This window comes from Tamandua tetradactyla (genome assembly GCF_023851605.1).
Source record: "Tamandua tetradactyla isolate mTamTet1 chromosome 15 unlocalized genomic scaffold, mTamTet1.pri SUPER_15_unloc_1, whole genome shotgun sequence".
In the NCBI taxonomy this organism is placed as follows: Eukaryota; Metazoa; Chordata; class Mammalia; order Pilosa; family Myrmecophagidae; genus Tamandua; species Tamandua tetradactyla.
The window spans coordinates 245,101-266,117 of record NW_027518244.1 but is presented as its reverse complement, the minus strand read 5'-3'; the positions used below and the strand labels follow the sequence as shown (position 1 = coordinate 266,117).

The following is a 21,017-nucleotide window of genomic DNA, read 5'->3' as shown; positions in this document are numbered from 1 at the left end:
GTAATATCTTTGCCTGGTTTTGGTATGAGGGTGATGTTGGCTTCATAGAATGAATTAGGTAGTTTTCCCTCCACTTCGATTTTTTTGAAGAGTTTGAGGAGAATTGGTACTAATTCTTTCTGGAACATTTGGTAGAATTCACATGTGAAGCCATCTGGTCCTGGACTTTTCTTTTTAGGAAGCTTTTGAATGACTAATTCAATTTCTTTACTTGTGATTGGTTTGTTGAGGTCATCTATGTGTTCTTGAGTCAAAGTTGGTTGTTCATGTCTTTCCAGGAACCCGTCCATTTCATCTAAATTGTTGTATTTATTAGCGTAAAGTTGTTCATAGTATCCTGTTATTACCTCCTTTATTTCTGTGAGGTCAGTAGTTATGTCTCCTCTTCCATTTCTGATCTTATTTATTTGCATCCTCTCTCTTCTTCTTTTTGTCAATCTTGATAAGGGCCCATCAATCTTATTGATTTTCTCATAGAACCAACTTCTGGTCTTATTGATTTTCTCTACTGTTTTCATATTTTCGATTTCATTTATTTCTGCTCTGATCTTTGTTATTTCTTTCCTTTTGCTTGCTTTGGGATTAGTTTGCTGTTCTTTCTCCAGTTCTTCCAAGTGAACAGTTAATTCCTGCATTTTTGTCTTTTGTTCTTTTCTGATATAGGCATTTAGGGCAATAAATTTCCCTCTTAGCACTGCCTTTGCTGCATCCCATAAGTTTTGATATGTGTTTTCATTTTCATTTGCCTCGAGGTATTTACTAATTTCTCTTGCAATTTCTTCTTTGACCCACTCGTTGTTTAAGAGTGTGTTGTTGAGCCTCCAGGTATTTGTGAATTTTCTGGCATTCCGCCTATTATTGATTTCCAACTTCATTCCTTTATGATCCGAGAAAGTGTTGTGTATGATTTCAATCTTTTTAAATTTGTTAAGACTTGCTTTGTGACCCAGCATATGGTCTATCTTTGAGAATGATCCATGAGCACTTGAGAAAAAGGTGTATCCTGCTGTTGTGGGATGTAATGTCCTATAAATGTCTGTTAAGTCTAGCTCCTTTATAGTAATATTCAGATTCTCTATTTCTTTATTGATCCTCTGTCTAGATGTTCTGTCCATTGATGAGAGTGGGGAATTGAAGTCTCCAACTATTATGGTATTTGTGTCTATTTCCCTTTTCAGTGTTTGCAGTGTATTCCTCACGTATTTTGGGGCATTCTGGTTCGGTGCATAAATATTTATGATTGTTATGTCTTCTTGTTTAATTGTTCCTTTTATTAGTATATAGTGTCCTTCTTTGTCTCTTTTAACTGTTTTACATTTGAAGTCTAACTTGTTGGATATTAGTATAGCCACTCCTGCTATTTTCTGGTTGTTATTTGCATGAAATATCTTTTCCCAACCTTTCACTTTCAACCTATGTTTATCTTTGGGTCTAAGATGTGTTTCCTGTAGACAGCATATAGAAGGATCCTGTTTTTTAATCCATTCTGCCAATCTATGTCTTTTGATTGGGGAATTCAGTCCATTAACATTTAGTGTTATTACTGTTTGGATAATATTTTCCTCTACCATTTTGCCTTTTGTATTATATATATCATAATGACTTTCCTTTTTTCTACACTCTTCTCCATACCTCTCTCTTCTGTCTTTTTGTATCTGACTCTAGTGCTCCCTTTAGTATTTCTTGCAGAGCTGGTCTCTTGGTCACAAATTCTCTCAGTGACTTTTTGTCTGAGAATGTTTTAATTTCTCCCTCATTTTTGAAGGACAATTTTGCTGGATATAGGAGTCTTGGTTGGCAGTTTTTCTCTTTTAGTAATTTAAATATATCATCCCACTGTCTTCTAGCCTCCATGGTTTCTGCTGAGAAATCTACACATAGTCTTATTGGGTTTCCCTTGTATGTGATGGATTGTTTTTCTCTTGCTTCTTTCAAGATCCTCTCTTTCTCTTTGACCTCTGACATTCTAACTAGTAAGTGTCTTGGAGAATGCCTATTTGGGTCTAATCTCTTTGGGGTGTGCTGCACTTCTTGGATCTGTAATTTTAGGTCTTTCATAAGAGTTGGGAAATTTTCAGTGAAAATTTCTTCCATTAGTTTTTCTCCTCCTTTTCCCTTCTCTTCTCCTTCTGGGACACCCACAACACGTATATTTGTGCAGTTCATATTGTCCTTGAGTTCCCTGATACCCTGTTCAAATTTTTCCATTCTTTTCCCAATAGTTTCTGTTTGTTTTTGGAATTCAGATGTTCCATCCTCCAAATCACTAATTCTATCTTCTGTCTCTTTGAATCTATCATTGTAGGTATCCATTGTTTTTTCTATCTTTTCTACTTTGTCCTTCACTTCCATAAGTTCTGTGATTTGTTTTTTCAGTTTTTCTATTTCTTCTTTATGTTCAGCCCATATCTTCTTCATGTCCTCCCTCAATTTATCGATTTCATTTTTGAAGAGGTTTTCCATTTCTGTTCGTATATTTAGCATTAGTTGTCTCTGTTTGGATACAGCTCCTGTATCTCATTTGAACTATTGGTTTGTTCCTTTGACTGGGCCATATTTTCAATTATTTGAGCGTGATCCGTTATCTTCTGTTGGCGTCTGCGCATTTAGACAGATTTCCCTGGGTATTGGATGCAAAAGTTTGGAAGATTTTCCTGTGAAATCTCTGGGTTCTGCTTTTCTTATCCTGCCCAGTAGGTGGCGCTCGTGACACACGTTTGTCTGCGGGTCCCACCAGTAAAAGGTGCTTTGGGACCTTAAACTTTGGAAAACTCTCACCGTCCGGGGGTTCGCTAGCCGAAGTGGCTTGAGCCGGCCCGGGGTCCGAATGCAGGGAGGGTTGCTGGTCGCCGCAGCCCGGGAAAGAGCCCGTCCGAATTTCCTAGTCGGCCCTGGGCGACAAGCGTGGCGGGAGGGCACCAGCAGCAGCGGCCCGCCCAAGAGAGTGCACGTTCCCCGGGAGTCACGGGTTTGGAAGGGGCCTCCCCCACCCGTCACCGTTCTCTGTGGCCTGGGGATTTCTGATCCAATTCTCTCAGTTGGTCCGGGGAGCTGCGCGTGGTGTGGGCGCCAGCCGCCTTGGTTTCAGGGGACCGCCTCTCCAATTCTCCCAGCCGGCCCGGGAAGGGGGAAGGAGTAACTCTGGCTGCTTGCCACCCCGCCCGGTGGGGCCCGCGCGCCTTGGCGATCTCACCCGAGCTGCTTCTCTCAAGACAGCCAGCCATTCCAGGATGGGGTACACTGTCTTTTTTATCTCTGTTGTGGCTTTGGGCACTTTCTGTATCATTTCTACTCCCCTAGTAGCTGTCCTGGAGAAGAAACTAAGATCCGCGCGTCTTACTAAGCCGCCATCTTCCAGGAAGTCCTGTTATTTATTTTTAATCCATATTTTTTACTCATCTGTCTGTCTCATTGAGCATCAGAACAAAGTTTTCACAATTGCACAGTCACTTTGTGAAAGCTCTATCATTATACAATCATCTTAAAGAAACATGGTTACTGGAACATAGCTCTACAGTTTCAGGCACTTCCCTCTAGCCTCCCTAATACACCTTAAACTAAAAAGGTGAAATCTATATAACACATAAGAATAACCTCCAGGATAACCTCTCAACTCTGTTTGAAATCTCTCAGCCACTGAAACTTTATTTTGTCTCATTTCTCTCTTCCCCCTTTCAGTTGAGAAGGTTTTCTCAATCCCTTGATGCTGAGTCCCAGCTCATTCTAGGATTTCTGTCCCATTTTGCCCTGGGTGTCATGTCCCACGTAGAGAGGGGGAGGGCAGTGAGTTTGCTTGCCTGTTAGTTGAGAGAGAGAGGCCACATCCCAGCCTCAAAAGAGGTTCTCTGGGGGTAAGTCTTAGGCCTAATTTTAAGTAGGCTTAGCCTATCCTTTGCGGGGTCAAGTTTCATATGAACCAACCCCAAGATTGATGGCTCAGGCCACAGCCATTTTCACTTTTGGGAGTTTGGTTTGTGGGGAGCAGAGCCTGGGGCTGCTGAGTGGCCCAAGGGTGGGACAAGGGGAGCCAGAAAGGAGTGAGAATTCCTAGGGCTGTCATGCTAGGTCAGAGCCCCCTCAGCTCCCTGGCATGATAGAGCTCTCCTTAGGGTCCTAATGGGCAGGTCCAGCCAGACTGGACCGAAAGATGAGGACTGGGAGGCCACCTGCTCCACTGCTGCAGCAGATGCCACCTCTCTGCATCCTTCTCCTGCCCTGGGTCTGTCCAGGAGGAGGGCTGTTGCCTCTGTCCCCCAAAGTGCCCTACGCTGGGCTTGCTACCTGGTTGCCCCTCCCAACACAGTGGTCAGTCACCTCTGGCCAGGCAAACTACTGGGTCTCTGATGGGCAGTCCTGGGCATCACCACCCAGGGGGCACTGACAGTGTTGGGAGGCTTCCCAGTGCCACTTGGCTGTTAGCCCCATGCCCTGTGGTGGGGTGGACAGTGAGACTTGGGCCACTTCCTGGTGAGCCACTGTGGGGTGGGAGTTTGGGTGCACCACACGGCATCCCCCCGGATGACCTGTGTCATTGCAGATGGAAGCGTGGACCTGGAGAGCCAGGCAGAGGGGAAGAAGGAGGTTGATGCGATGATGCAATGAGGGGTGGCCCCCAGCCCATTGTCCCGTACAGCTCCATGTTCTGTTTGAGTCCCACAAACTTGTGAGTTGCTCTTGATCTGCCCGCAACCACATGCTGGTTAATCCACCTGCTCGTCCTGATGTCCACACCTGCAGGTGCCCCCACCTCAGCCTCAGCTTACCCAGTCATTGCACCCAAGGTCAAGATGCAGGGGCCTTTGGGAGGTGCACAGAACCTGCTCATCCATCTTTGCTCCAGGGCCCTGAGCCCCAATGCCAGTCCTACCCCAGGCGTGTCCCCCCACATACACCACCCTTCACACACATCTCTTCCTCTTGCACCAGCACCTCTGGGCATGCACAAGTGAATCATGTTCACGTTGCACATACATCCATGTATCTGCAGTCATCAGTTGTCGGTCCATCGTGCATTTGCTGCTGGCCCACTCAGGTGAGAAGTAGGGCAGTGCTGGAAAGGAGAAGGTGTGCTATCAGCACTGACTGCAGTGGGGAGGGAGCAGGTGAGGAGGGCACGCAGTGAAGGACATGCAGGTGAGGAGGTGTGTGCAGGTGAGGAGGTGTGTGCAGGCGCCTGTGCTGGGGGCAGCAGTCATATCACCCAGACTGAGGGTGGGGGCTTTCTGGAGGCAGGGCTCTCACAGCTGAAACCTGCAGGGTGAATGGGGTTCAGATGAAAGAGGAAAAAGAACATTTCTTGCAGAGGGAACAGCAAGGTGGACATGCACAGAAGGAAGCAGGAATTGGGATGACCCTTGAAGAGCAAGGAGCAGCAAGGATGAAGGCACACAGTGGGTGGTCGAGGGCCTTGTCTGGCTGCAACAGTCTCAGGTTAGAGAGGGTGGAGGGCTGCACAGGGCAGTGGTGATGGAGAGGTTTGGAGAGAAATTTCTGAGGCAAAACTACAGGATTTGATAAATTACCTGTGGAGGGGGAAAATGTCAAGGACATATCCAGAATGTCTCCTTAATAAGAGAAGGGCAGATTGTGGGATGGAGCAGTGGGGGTGACTTGGGGAGGTGGATGCAAGAGTATGAGTTTGGGGTAGAGCTGAGCTTGAGATGGAAACAGCCGTGAGGAAGACCATCAACCCAGAATGCATTCTGCATCAGCAGAATGAGGCTGAAGGCGAAGTGTGTTCCCATAATGAGGGTGAGGTGGCATTGCCTTGAGCTGAAGTGCTGGGTGGTGGTCAGTGGGCCACAGCTGAGCATGGTGGGAAGGGGCAACAGAAGAGAGAGGGCAGTGGCCAAAGGAAGTGAGGGCCTGGGATTTGATGGTGGCTGTCCAAGAGGCCACTGAGCAGAAGAGCTCTCCAGTGCGAGCAGTTGATCCACCACTGTTGGGCAAGCAGCTGGAGGGGATGGTGGCTGAAATAGCAGCTGTGCTCACATGCAGGGTGCCGCACCCAGTGGGACCAGAGGAAGCCCCAGGGTGAGACCTGCTCTCCACAAGAGCATTGGCCAAAGGCTCCTCTCTGGATGCCTGACTCTGAAAAGAATGGGAGCTGGTCACTTTGGCCCTGAGGTCTCTCCTGTTGCAGGCATGAGAGCAGCCTCGGGATGAGCATATGGGAAGGTGCATTTACATTCCAGTACAGCTTTATTTACAAAGCAGTGGCCTGCCTGACTTGGCCGGCAGGTAGGGTTAGCTGACCCCAGCCTTCTCCTGCCTCTTCTGGGGACTCCACATGGATCCCTTGGGTCAGGAGTATGCAGCAGGGCTTGGGTGCAACCCCAAACCCTGCCTGGCCCACCTTGGGGCTGTGACCAACTTTGCCTGCCCCAGGCACCTTTGCTGCTGCCCTCTGGGGCCTGGCTCTGCCTTTTTTCTGGGATATTCCTCACCCTAGGGCATATTTCTCTCCTAAAGATGATTGACCTGGGGCTGCTGCTGCTCCCTGGGGCCTACTTCCAGGACCTGTAGAACATCCTGGACTTCATTGTGGTCAGTGGGGCCCTTGCGGCATTTGCCTTCTTGTAAGTACCCACGTCTGCACTGGCCTCCAGCCAGACTGCAGGTCCAGGAGATGGGAGGGGGCAGGGGGGGATCCCGTGGGCTTCCCTGGCTGTCATGGCTCCCCTGCCCTGAGAGGCCATCTGTGCTTGAGGCAGGGGGTGCCCAGGCCAGTCCCTGAAATGCCCCTGGTCCTGGAATTGCCTTACTTGTCTTGGGTCTCCACTGGCCTGTCATGTGGGTCCTTTGGAGCAACTCTAGCAGCTCCAAGGTGAGGACCTGGCCCAGGAGTCCTCCACTCTTCTGCATGGCGTGGTCAGCTGCACACCCTTCCCCTTTGGGATTTTAGGCTGGGTTTCCCATCACCTGGCCAGGATTTTGAGCCATCGTGACCCTCATAGTGGGGGATCTTCACAAGGCTGGGATCTGGGGCCTCGGGGGTAGCTGGGTGTGGGAAGACACCAGGAGGCTGGACATGTTGGAGAGACTCCTGGGAAATTGTGGGGTGAGTCCAGACGTGAGGATGGCCCCCGACAGATGGCAGGGACCAGGGAAAGAGTTTTCTTCTTCTCTGAGCCCTCTGGGGGCTCCCCTCCTGTCTCTGCTGACTGTGCTCTCTCTGTCTTCCTGTGGTTGGACTCTCCGTAGGAGCTTCATGGGGTAATGCTTCCCATGCCCCCACACACTGCCGGCCCTCTCAGGGTCCTGCTTGGTCCCTACCCCACCCACCACTGCCACATGCTGCCAGGGCCAGTCCTTCTGCCTGCCTTCCTGCCTCCTCGGGCCCGGGAAGGCAGCGCTTCCTCACACTTGCTGCAAGCTGGGAACTTGGCTCAGGGGCCAGTGTGCCCCAGTGGTGCTGTCTCATGTGGCTCCTCCACTCAGACCACACTGTCTTTTTTCTCTTCCCACCCAAGCCTGCCCCTTGCAAGTCCAGCTGACTCCTCTGGGTATCTTAGGGGAACCTCCTTCTACAATAAAGGAAGTGAGGGCTTTGTCAGAACTCAGTAAGGGGCTTTGGAGTGAGAATGCTGCAGCTGGGAGGGGGATCAGGGGCAGCCCCCGACTCAGGAGGGGGAAGGGGTGAGATCCAGGAAGCTTATTACCACCTGTTCTAGTTTACTAGCTGCCAGAATGCAATATATACCAGAAACAGAACACCTTTAAAAGGGAGAATTTATTAAGTTGCAAATATACAGTTCTGAGACTGTGAAAATGTCCCAATTTTAAAGCAAGTCTATAATCATCTCCAAATTAAAGCATCAAGAAGTGGTTACCTTCACTGAAGAAAGGCTGATGAAGTTTCTCTCTTAACTGGAAAGGCATATGGCAGACATGATGACATCTGCTAGCTTTCTCTCCAGGCTTCTTATTTCATGAAGCTCCCCCAGGGGCATTTTCCTTCGTCATCTACAAAGGTCTCTGACTGTGTGGGCTCTTGTGTATCTCGTGGCTCTTTAGCTCTTTCCAAAATGCTTCCTCTTTTAAAGGATTCCAGTAGACTAATCAATAGTTATCTGGAATGGGGAGAGTTGCAACTCTCTGGAAGCTATCTAATCAAAATTTGCTACCACAATTGGGTGGGTCACATCTCTATGGGAACAATCAAAAAGCTCCCAGCCCACACTATTAAATGAGGATTAAAGGACATGACTTTTTTGGGGTCCACCACAGATTTAACCCAGCATACCACTATTATTAGCCTCGTATTACTATGGTACAGTTATTACAATTCATGAAAGAACATTTGTAGGCTAACATATGTATAGCCTAAAATTTCTCCTTTAAACCACATTCAAATATATAATTCAGTCCTATTAATTATGTTCACCATGTTGTGCTACCTTTACCACCATCTGTTACCAAAATTTTTTCTATAATCCCCAATAGAAACACTGTACAATTCAAGCATTAACTTCCCATTCACTGATCTTTTCAAGAGATGTAAATAACATGGTACCCATTGAATTATGACTTACTTTTTTTCTGAAGAGAATTCAATTGCCATTCCTATCTTTGTTTTTTTGTAAGTAGCCTTTTTGAATCTGGCTGCATTTTTATATTTTCTTTTTATAACTGGTTTTAGGTAATTTGATTATGATGGGTCTTGATGTATTTTTCCTTTAGGCTACTATTACTTTGGCTTGTTGAAGCTTCTTGCATATAATAAGAAAAAGTTTTGCCATTATATTTTAAAATAGTTTTTCTCTCTCCCCCTTTCCTGTCTTTTGGAACATGAATTACATATGTGTTTATCTCCTTGAATTTATTCCACAGCTTACTGTTCTATTAATTACTTTTTCCTTAATTGTCATGTCTGCATTTCATTTTGGATAGTTCTTATTGTGGTATCTTTAAATTCATGTGTCTTTTATTCTGAAATGCTGAATTTACCACTAACTCATGCAATGAATTTTTCATTTTAGGCATTGTAGTTTGTTTTGGGTTATTGTTATATTTTATATGTTACTAATTAACTTTTTGCACTAATGTTATACAGTTACAATAATTATTTTAATATCCTTTCCTGTCATTTCCATAGTTTCTATCAGTTATCTATTGTTTTTTTTATGAGAGAAATTGTGGGTTTATAATTCATGCATAAAGTACAGGATTCCAGTATACCATCCTATTAACACCTTGCATTAGGGTGGTACATTTGTTATAATTGTTGAAAGCACAGTTTTGTAATTGTTCTATTAAACATAGTCCATGGTTTTACTTTAGGTTCACTGTTTGTGTTGTGTAGGTCCATGGGTTGTTTTTAAAATTTTTATTCTAGTACCATATATGCAATTTCCCTTTCTAGCCACCTTTGTTACTTGAACAAAATAGGTGGATTATTTTGTCTGATGCTCAAATGACCAATTCCTGAGATACCAGTGTTTCAAAGAGAGAAAAAGTTTATTACTAGGCATATAACAGGAGATCAGATGGCCTTTTGGCCCAAAATTGATCTCTCTGAACTGCAGTAATTCTGATAGCTTTATTAGAGAAAAAGATGGGAAGCATTTAGGATAATTAGCACAGTGGCCCCAGATGATTAGATGTGATCTAATTATTGATCATGTGCAAACTGACTCCATGCTTAGTCACAAAACAAATGTAAGAAAATAATGGCCTTAATATGATGATGGGCATGACTTTTTAGTATTCTAATGAGGTATAGGTGACTTGTTGATTAAAGTCTAAGTTACTGTGCATGTCAGGTGGGCCCATTTTAGTTGGATCCAGTCTTGGTTATCAAGATAATTTTGAACTTGGGGTGGGTTAGTTCTGGGCTGACCCAGTCATTACCTTTCATTAATAAACATTACAGTATAATCTTTAGTGATTATGAGACGCTTAGGTTTGAAGAACTGCATAAAAGTGGGTACAAATGAAGGTTAGTCACAAGGTTTTTACAATCACGGGGCAGAAGGTAAAGGCTATACAGTCATTATCAGAGATCAAGGCAGTTGGATTGCAATTTAGAGATTTCATGAATTTCCCTCTGTCTGCTCCAATATACCAGAAAGCAAAAAGGAAATTCTATACATTGATTCAGTAATCACAATCATCCTTTAAATCATAATTACATCTTTAGATACATGTATATATTTCAGTGCTGTTAATTATATTTACAATGTTTTGCTACTATCACCACCTCCATTACCAAAACATTTCCATTGTTCTAATTAGAAACTGTATACATTTTAAGCCACAGCTTCCTATTCCCTATCCACACCCTGGTCCCTGTCCCCTGGTCACCTGTATTCTAGATTCTGACTCTATGAGTTTTCTTATTATAATTATTTCCTATCACTGAGATCATACAATATTTGTCCTTTTGTGTCTGGCTTATTTCACTCAGCATGCTGTCTTCAGGGTTCATCCAGGTTATCACATTTATCAGAGCTTCATTTTTTTTTTTTACAGCTGAATGATATTTCATTGTGCTATAGACTATTTTGTTTATCCATTCATTAGTTGATGGACACTTGGGTTACTTCTATTGTTTGGCAATTGAGAATAATTCTGGGTTGTATGGTAATTCTATGCTTAACTTTATCTTCCACAGCATTACATCATTTTACATTCCCACCAGCAATGAATCGAGTGTTCCTTTTTCTCCACATCCTATCTGACACTTGTAATTTTCTGTTTTTTTAACAGTAGTCATTCTAGTGGGTGTGAAATGGTATGTCATTGTAGTTTTGATGGCATTACCCTTATGAATAATGGTAAGCATCTTTTCATGTGTTTTTGGTCATCTGTTTATCTTCCTTGGAGAAATGTCTATTAAGTCCTTGCCCATTTTTAAATTAGTTTGTTATTTTATTGTTTTGTAAAAGAATTTCTTTTTATATTCTGGATATTCAATAATCCAAATGCTCAGATATGTCATTTCCAAATATTTTCTCCATTGTATAAATTTTTGATTAGTTTTCAGGATGAGTTCTGTTCTAATTTGCTAGCTGCCAGAATGCAATATACCAGAAATGAAATGGCTGTTAAAAAGGGGAATTTAATAAGTTGCTAGTTTACAGTTCTAAGGCTGAAAAAATGTCCCAATGAAAACAAGTCAGTAGAAATGTCCAATCAGAGGCATGCAAGGAAAAATCCCTTGGTTCAAGAAGGCCAATGAAGTTCAGGATTTCTCTCTCAAGTGGGGAGGCACATGGTGAACATAGTCAGGGCTTCTCTGTCAGTTGGAACAGCATGTGGCAAACACAGCACCATCTGCTAGCTTTCTCTCCTGGCTTCCTGTTTCATGAAGCATCCCAGGAGGCATTTCCTTCTTCATATCCAAAGATTGCTGGCTGGTGGACTCTTGGCTTCATGGTGCTGCAGCATTCTCCTCTCTCAATCTCTTCTTTTCTTCAAAATGTTTCCTCTTTTTATAGGATTCCAATAAACTACTCAAGGCCCACCTGAATGGGTGGAGACATGTCTCCATCTAATCCATTTTAATAACCACTCTTGATCACTCAAAATCACATCAAGATGTGAATCCATAAGTCACATCTCCAGGGAGGTGATCTAATTACAGTTTCAAACATACAGTACTGAATAGGGATTAGAAGAAATGGTTGCCTTTAGAAAATGGGATTAGGGTCAAAGCATGGCTTTTCTAGGGTACACATGTCCTTTCAAACCAGCACAAGTCCTTTGAGGCATGAAAGTTTTTAATTTTGATGAGGTCCCATTTATTTTTTTTTCTTTTGTTAACATTTGTCCTTTGGGTGTAAAGTCTAACACAAGCTCCTGAAGATGCTTCTTTGTTTTCTTCTAGGCATTTTATAGTATCATGAGGCCAAAATTTTTGAGAATTTCTGGCTTAGTGTATGTTAATTTGCATGTTAAGTTAAAATGAGGCTGGAAAATGTTCAGCAAGGTAGCCTTATGTGTCCGGAGCTTCTTCTCTTGGTCTCTGGTCCCCGGCCGGCGGGGGAAGACGCTGAAGAAAAAGACTCGGACACACTCCTCCAGGTTTGTCGTAAGTGCCAAGTTTTACTGGAGCTAAGCTTACACACCTTGTTACATTTCTCACGCAGGGGGGAGACTCCCTGCGGGGGACAACCTCTATGCGGCCGTCAAGCACGGCTCTCTGCGGGCTGTCTCTCCGACTTCCCGCCCGGGGTCCTAGATATAGTGTGGTGATTACCAATGGCTGAGCTACACGTACAAGGCTGGGATAGGTGGATAGGAGAGGCGGACGTGTACATCATGGGCGGAAGTGACGATCGGGTGCCATCTTGGCCCGAACGTCGGGTATACGTATAAGGCGGAAACAGGATGCGGGCGCCATCTTGGCTCACTCGATGGGCGGGGGGAACTCTAGGGCAGGCTGCGGCGTGTCCACTAGGCCCGACCCGGGAGGCGGCTCTCCACATCTCCCCCTTTTTTATTCATTTTGACCCAGTGTCTCCATTGATGAGTGTGCTCCCATGAGCCTGAGAGGCCCACTACATGATTTGGTGCTTTGGGGAGTCTGGACTAGGCTCCAGCCATCTTGCGGCTGAACCTCTGGCACCGACCAGAATGCTCACCTCATATAGAGACCGGAGAGCCCGTGAGCTGGAAACCACGTGACTCTCCCTGCAGTGCTTCGCCTCGCAACTGGGTTATGTAGGGGGGCAGGAGAGCGGCAACCAGAGCCGAGAGCATCATTAGGTGTCTCTGTGCAATGGCCGGAGTCTAGTCTGGCCAGGACCGTGACTCCGCCGTAGAGATCATCCTTTAGACAAAAATTATGACTTCTGGTGCCGCCTTTTACACCCGGGACACGGCCAATGCTCCGGTAAGGCGGAGAGCAAGGGTAACCCCGTTTGAACAGGTCCTAGGGGTTCCATACAGTTATTAATGGCTCTTAAATCATGTAATAGTCTCCATTTCCCTGATTTTTTCTTTATGACAAATACAGGTGTATTCCAAGGGGATGAGGACGGAATGATATGACCTTCTTTTAGCTGTTCTGATATAAGCGCGTGTAGCGCATTGAGCTTTTCCTGCAGCAAGGGCCACTGAGGCACCCAAATAGGGGTCAATGTTTTCCAAATTATTTTTATTGGGGTGGGTGGGAATCTTCCCTCAGTGGCCCCCGCGAAAAACCCAGGCCCTGCCTGCCTGGATTGGGTATGGTCTGTACAGGCGCTGGGCGTCCTTGCAGGGAGGCCCCCAATCCTTTTCCGGGGACGTATCCCATACCTTTTAGAAGGTCCTTGGCTGTTTTGGAATAATTAGTTGTTAGGGTAAGATCCATTTGTGTCAGTACGTCTCTTCCCCATAGGGAAACGGGTAAAGCCAGCACGAAAGGCTGAAAAGAGCCGTGATGTCCTTCGTCATCTGCCCAGTGAAGGGCGGAGGCACTTATCATGGGAGCAGAGCACTGCCCGATCCCTGTGAGGATTTCTTCCACTTTGCATAGCGACCAAGAGGCGGGCCAGTCTTGCTGCCGTATAATAGATCGGTCAGCTCCGGTGTCCAGCAGGCCCAGGAAGGGCCTGCCTTGCACCTTGAGTGTCAACATGGGTCGGTTCTCTAGGGACATATGTAAACCTTCAAAGATTTCCCCAGACGATCCAAATCCTCTGTCTCCCCTTAGGTCGGGTCTGCTTGGAAAGGCAGCATGTAAACTAGGCAGGAGCAGGAGTTGTGCCAATTTATCGCCCTCTGCAATGACTAAGGTGCCTTGCTGTGACTGAACCATGATTTGGGGGGAGCCGGTGAAGTCTGAGTCTACCACGCCTGGTATAACTGTTAGTCCTTTTAGGGCCGTGGACGCTCTCCCTAATATTAACCCAACAGCCCCTTGGGGTAAGGGCCCTTTAAAGGAAGTTTTCACTAGCTGAACACCCATGGAGGGGGTTAATACGAGTCGGGAGGTGGCACAGAGGTCCAATCCTGCGGACCCGGGGGACGCACGGAGCGGAGAGGAGCAGGGCGGGGGCCCTCCGTATTGGGGGGCCCCCTCCGCCCGTTTTTTGAGGGCTGTTCTGGTCTTCCAGAGAGACACTCCCCTTCTGCGCTGAAGGCTGATCTACAATCTTCCGCACGATGGGGTCCCTTTCTACAGCGGCCACAGAGTTTGCTTTGGACTCGGGGTTCATTTTGCCGCCGATTAGGGGCCCTACCGGGACATTCCCTCTTAAAGTGACCTGGTTTGCCACATCCAAAACAGGTTTTAGGCCTTACCACAGGACCCCCCGAGTCTCCTGTGTCCACATGTAGAGAGCTAGCTAGCATGGCAGCAAGACCTGCATTAGTTAAAGGGCTACCAGCATCTCTACAGAGGCGAACCCAATCTGTCAGGGACTTCCCTCGATTTTGTGCAAGAATAACTTTACATTCTTTATTGCACTGTTCGAATATCATCTGTTTGATAACTGTTTCTGCTACCCCTGGGTCAGAAAAGATTCTTTCTGCTGCGGTCTGCATTTTTGCCACAAAGTCTACAAATGGTTCGGTGGGTCCTTGGTGAATGCTGGTAAGCGAGGCCTGAGCTTCCCCTTCCCCGGTCAGCTTTTTCCATGCTCCCACAAAGCAGCGGAAGACTTGAGCATAGACTTCTTGTGGATACCCCGTCTGATTGTGGGCGTGGGTGCCTTTTCCTAGTAGCATGTCGGCATTCCACCCACCCCGCCTCCCTGCGGCATTCTTTGCCGCTTGTTCTTCCGCTAATTCCTCAAACCACGCTTTCCAGTCGATGTACCGACCTGGAGGCAAGCAAGCACGAGCGAGCTGATAAATGTCTGCGGGCGTGTGGTTTAGTGCCGAGAGGTTCTCAACCATATTTAGAGTGAATGGTGCATTCGGGCCATACTGATGAACAGCTTGTCTTAATTCTTTTAACACTTTATAGTCATAGGCCTCATACTGGTTATTACCGGGAGGATTAATAAGGACTGGAAACATGCCTGTTGGCTGATTAGCACTTATCGCATTAAAAGGGTTCCATCTCCAAAAGAATCTCCCCCTACCAAGAGCTAACGAGCGGCCCTGTGGGGCTGTATACGCGGGCGGCGGAGGTAGGCAAAGTGGTCCCTCCTCCTGCCAGCGCTCCGGAAATTCAGGGTTACCTTCTGGAGGGGGTGAAAAAGAATCATGACAGTTACCCGAGTCGGCCACTAGGGGGAGCCCGTATCGGGGGTCTAAGGCGGAAACACCAGGGCCTCCCCGCAAAGGCCCCCGCGTCACGCTCGCGGGTGCGGGCGGGGCGGAAGGTCGTGGGCGGGTTTCTAGCTCAATTAACGGGTTTTCATTTGTCCCCACACCCTTACCGTCCTCTGATGCTGAGTCCGAGCTGTCTGATGAGGCGCCTGGCTCCGACGGCCTGCCTCTGCAAGAACCGTCCGTAGACGAGGCAGACTGGGCATCTCGTAATGCATCTCGGGCCTGTTCTAGGGCGAGGGTCGGGCCTAGGCCCGTAGCAGCCTCCGCTTCCAGGCAGGCGCGGACAGTCTCCCATACGGGGACCAGGATCGGGTCCATACCTAAACCCGTCCTACGCGCTCGGTCAATATCACGGCCGAGCTTGATCCAAGAGGGCAGAGAAAGGCTCCCAGTGGTGATGAACCAGGGGGCAAAGGTGAAAACATCATCTATAAAGCGCTGAAGGGAGCTTTTTCGTACTGAGATACCCCTGTGCTTTAACAATGTTTTCAGGGAAGACAGTAAAGGTGAACTTTCAGACTGCCCCATGCTTGCAGTCGGCACTAGCTTCAAGCGTGCTCGGTGACGTCTACCGAGCTCTCCCCCGGGGTGGCCTGAGTACCCACGGGCCTTAACCCTCAAGTAAAGCAAAGACACTTACCTCTTCGCGGTGATCAGGCGCGAAGGTTGAGAGGAATCAGGAGAGGCGCGAGGATGTCCCCGTACGGGCCACCACTTGTCCGGAGCTTCTTCTCTTGGTCTCTGGTCCCCGGCCGGCGGGGGAAGACGCTGAAGAAAAAGACTCGGACACACTCCTCCAGGTTTGTCGTAAGTGCCAAGTTTTACTGGAGCTAAGCTTACACACCTTGTTACATTTCTCACGCAGGGGGGAGACTCCCTGCGGGGGACAACCTCTATGCGGCCGTCAAGCACGGCTCTCTGCGGGCTGTCTCTCCGACTTCCCGCCCGGGGTCCTAGATATAGTGTGGTGATTACCAATGGCTGAGCTACACGTACAAGGCTGGGATAGGTGGATAGGAGAGGCGGACGTGTACATCATGGGCGGAAGTGACGATCGGGTGCCATCTTGGCCCGAACGTCGGGTATACGTATAAGGCGGAAACAGGATGCGGGCGCCATCTTGGCTCACTCGATGGGCGGGGGGAACTCTAGGGCAGGCTGCGGCGTGTCCACTAGGCCCGACCCGGGAGGCGGCTCTCCACACTTATGGCTGGCTAAAATTTTTGTTATTTTGAAAGGAGAGAGCAAATACTGGGAGAATGTTAGTAGAGTGCTATAAACACTTCCCCAAAATCCCACTAAAACATGACCAGATAATTTATGAAAAGGAATTAATATAAAATAATTAGCATTTAATGAACATTGGTGAAGGAATTTGAAGGACACGTGATTAGTTATTGCTAGCCCTAGTATATATAAATCCAGGCAGTTTAAAAGTTTAACATGGTTTTACTGTTTGTCTTTGAGAAGCCATTTGGTAGGCTGAGCTAGAATTTATTCTATAAAGAAGCCTTTTTTGTACTTAATAATTATATAAGAAGTAATAAGAGAAGTAAATAGTCATTGTTCTCTTCCACTTAGGAGGAAAATATTCTTAATTTATGAATTTAAATATTTAACTATTATTATAAAGGAATTACAGTGAAATTTCTACTTTTTCATTGTTCTTTGATTTATAATGGAAAAAAATACAGTTGTACATTCAATATTGAGAGAAAAGCAAGAAAATCCTTTAATAAAAAGAATAAAGCAAATGTAATAGCTAAATAAATGAGGAGTGAACCTTTCTGAAAAGTAATGTGCATTTTGGAAATAAAGCCATATTGTTTGAAAATAATCTTAATTCTATGAATCCTATGTCAGTCTAAAACTTTGTTATATTTTAATGTTTTGGCATATGCTTTTACTTTGTTTTGAGAATATTGTTATTTGCATTAGATTTATGTCTTAAGGTAAAAAGGTAATAAAATGTATTTATTATTTGAAGATAGGTTTTATAGCTTTTGCTTGGTAAATTATTTGTTGCAAGATAATATCTGTATCCCACTGGAACTTTTGCAGTCTTCAAGAAAATTTACATTTTTAAAAATAGCTGTAAGATTTAGTGTGAACTTTAAGAATCAAAAGCAGTATGGAACCACTAGTGAAATAAATATTTGAGTGACAGTGCCCTTTATACATGCTTTTTGAAAGTTAACTTCATTTGATGTGTTTCACACTGATTATACTTAAGTTGCATGATTTTCTCACTATAAAATGGGTAACATATTAACAATTAAAATGAAATCTTCGAAGGTTGGTCTTAGCCTCATTTTTATTCATCTAAAACTAGAATAAGGCAGAAAAGATACATCCACTTCTGAGTATTTTTATTCAAACATTTTCTGCATTGCTTTTGTGTTGTAGTTTGAATTTATGATTTAATAAATTAAATTCATTTAACATAAATTTAATCTTGAATTTATGTTTTTTTGTTTTATTTTTTCCTTTTGCTCTTCACCTCATCACCAAGCCTCAGATTTTCCAAAGACAAAAAAATCGTTCAAAAGGTAGAGCTGCCCTCTCGTGGTTTTCTTGTGTCTCTCTTAATAGTTGTGTCAACAGATTTAAAATTTAAGAGCTGAGTTGCTTGTGACTTAGAATATAATTTTGTTCAATTTTCACTTTTCTTTCCTTCCTTCTGTCAATCCATGTTTTGGAAGAGCAAAAATCTGAGAAAGGAGTTACTTAGATACAAGAGATTTTTAGTAGTGGTATAATTTAATTTTTATTTTTCAGGTTACTGACCAAGCAGACTTCTAAGTTGGAATGGACTAGATCATGTGTTTGCTCAGTGTGCGTAGTATGTTTTTCAGAATTGTTTTTTTATTGAACAAAGCAATATACAAACACAAACTTTCTTTCCATGTGATCATTCCATTCTTGATATAAAATCAATAACTGACAGTATCATCACATAGTTGTATATTCATCATCATGATCATTTCTTAGAATATTTGCATCAATTCTGAAAAAGAAATAAAAAGAAAACAGAAAAAAAATCATACATACCATACCGCTTAACCCTCCCTTTCATTGATCACTAACATTTCAATCTACTAAATTTATTTAACATTTGTTCCCCCTATTATTTATTTATTTTTAATCCATATGTTTTACTTGTCTGCCAATAAGGTAGATAAAAGGAGCATCAGACACAAGGTTTTCACAATCACATAGTCACATTGGGAATGCTGTATCATTATATAATCATCTTCAAGAAACATGGCTACTGTAACACAGCTCTACATTTTCAGGCAGCCTCTCTGTTACACCTTAACTGACAACATGATATCTATTTAATGCATAAGAATAACCTCCAGGATAACCTCTCGACTCTGGAATCTCTCAGCCACTGAAAATTTATTTTGCCTCATTTTGCTCTTCCCCCTTTTGGTCAAGAAGGTTTTCTCAATCCCTTGATGCTGAGTTCCATCATATGTAACTCAGCATATGATATGACGCTGAGTAGATAACCTAGCAATGGTATTCCTGGGTCATATGGCAATTCTATACTTAGCTTCCTGATGAACCACCAAACTGCCTTCCACAGCTGTTGTACCATTTGACATTCCTACCAACAGTAGATAAGTGTGCCTGTTTCTCCACATCCTCTCCAGGACTTGTCATTTTCTGTTTTTGATAATGGCCATTCTGGTGTGTGTGAGATGATATCTTATTCTGGCTGTGATTTACATTTACCTAATAGCTAGGGAAGTTGTGCATCTTTTCATGTCCCTTTTGGCCATTGTATTTCCTTTTCTGAGAAGTGTCTGTTCATGTCTTTTGCCCATTTTGTAATTGGGTTGTCTGTCTTTTTGTTGTTGAGTTGAACAGTCTCTTTATATATTCTATATGCTAGACCCATATCTGAAATATTGTTTCCAAATATTGCCTCCCATTTGTAGGCTGTCTTTTTACTTTCTTGACAAAGTTCTTTGATCCACAGAGGTTTAATTTTGAGGAGTTCCCTTTTATTTACTTCTTTCTTCAGTGTTCGTGCTTTGGGTGTTAGGTCTAGGAAACTGCCTCCTAGTATAAGATTTATAAGATGTTTCCCTACATTTTCTTCTAACAGTTTAATGGTCTTAGATCTAATGTTTAGGTCTTTGATAAACTTTGAGTTAATTTGTGTATAGAGTGTGAGATATGGATCCTCTTTCATTCTTGTGGATATTCAATTCTCTAGGCACCATTTATTGAAGAGACTGTTGTGTCCCAGGTGAGTTGGCTTGACTGCCTTCTCAAGGATCAATTGTCCATAGAGGAGAAGGTCTATATCTGAACACTCTATTTGATTCCATTTGTCAGTATATCTATCTTTATGCCAGTACCATGCTGTTTTGACCACTGTAGATTCATACTACACCTTAAAGTTAGGCAGTGTGAGACCTTCGACTTCATTTTTTTCTTTCTCAGGATACTTTTAGCTATTTGGGGCACCCTGCCTTTCCACATAAATTTGGCTATTGGTTTTTCTATTTCTTAACAGAAAGTTTTGGGGATTTTAATTGGTATTGCATTGAATCTGTAAATCAATTTAGATAGAATTGATATCATAACTATATTTAGTCTTCCAGTGCATGAATACAGTATGCTCTTCCATTTATTTAGGTCTTCTGTGATTTCTTTTAACAATATTTTGAAGTTTTCTTTGTTTAGGTCTTTTGTCTCATTAAATTTATTCCTAAATATTTCATTCTTTTGGTTCTAATTGTAAATGGAATTTTTTTCTTGATTTTCCCTCAGATTGTTCATTACTAGTGTATAGAAACACTACAGAGTTTTACATGTTGATTTTTTACCCTGCAACTTTGCTGTACTCATTTATTTGCTCTAGCAATTTTGCTGTGGGTTTTTTTGGGTTTTCAACATATTGTATCTTATCATCTGCATACAGAATTTTACTTCTTCCTTTCCAATTTTGATGCATTGTATTGATTTTTCTTGTCTAATTGCTCTGGCTAGAACTTCCAACACAGTATTGAATAACAATAGTGATAGTGGACATCCTTGTCTTGTTCCTGATCTTAGGTAGAAAGTTTTCAATTTTTCCCCATTGAGGACGATGTTAGCTGTGGGTTTTTCATTTATTCCCTTTATCATGTTGAGGACATTCCCTTCTATTCCAACCCTTTGAAGTATTTTTAGCAAGAAAGGATGTTGAATTTTGTCACATGCCTTTTCTGAATCAATGGAGATGATCATGGGGCTTTTCTGCTTTGATTTGTTGATATGGTGTATTACATTAATTGATTTTCCTATGTTATCTAACCATCCTTGAATACCTGGGATGAATCCTACTTGGTCATGTTGTATAATTCTTTTAATGTGCTGCTGGATTCGATTTTCAAGAATTTTGTTGAAGATTTTTGCATCTATATTCATTAGAGAGATTGGTCTGTAGTTTTCTTTCCTTGTAATTTCTTTGTCTGGCTTTGGTATGAGGGTGATGTTGCCTTCGTAGTATGAGTTAGGTAGCTTTCTCCCCTCTTCAATTTTTTTAAAGAGTTTGAGCAGGATTGGTACAAATTCTTTCTGGAGTGTTTGGTAGAATTCACTTCTGAAGCCATCTGGTCCTGGACTTTTCTTTTTGGGGAGCTTCTTAATGACTGATTCAATTGCTTTACTTGTGATTGGTTTGTTGAGGTCATCTGTTTCTTCTTGAATCAATGTTGATTGTTTATGCCTTTCTAGGAAGTTGTCCATTGTCCATTTCATCTACATTGTTGAGTTTATTAGCATAACTTTTTTCATAGTATCCTTTC

General features: G+C 43.9%; 1 protein-coding gene across 1 annotated transcript; it reads right to left on the bottom strand.

Annotated features, from left to right (window-relative positions):
- Nucleotides 1-13,905: 13,905 nt before the first annotated feature.
- LOC143672743 (endogenous retrovirus group K member 10 Gag polyprotein-like) lies at nucleotides 13,906-15,738 on the bottom strand. Its single transcript, XM_077147278.1, has one exon. The coding sequence runs from the start codon at nucleotides 15,736-15,738 to the stop codon at nucleotides 13,906-13,908; it is 1,833 nt and encodes a 610-aa protein (XP_077003393.1).
- Between the last annotated feature and the right edge of the window lie 5,279 nt (nucleotides 15,739-21,017).

Excerpts from the sequence above, each read along its gene's own strand:
- LOC143672743 (XM_077147278.1), bottom strand. The coding sequence starts at position 15,738 with ATGGGGCAGTCTGAAAGTTCACCTTTACTGTCTTCCCTGAAAACATTG.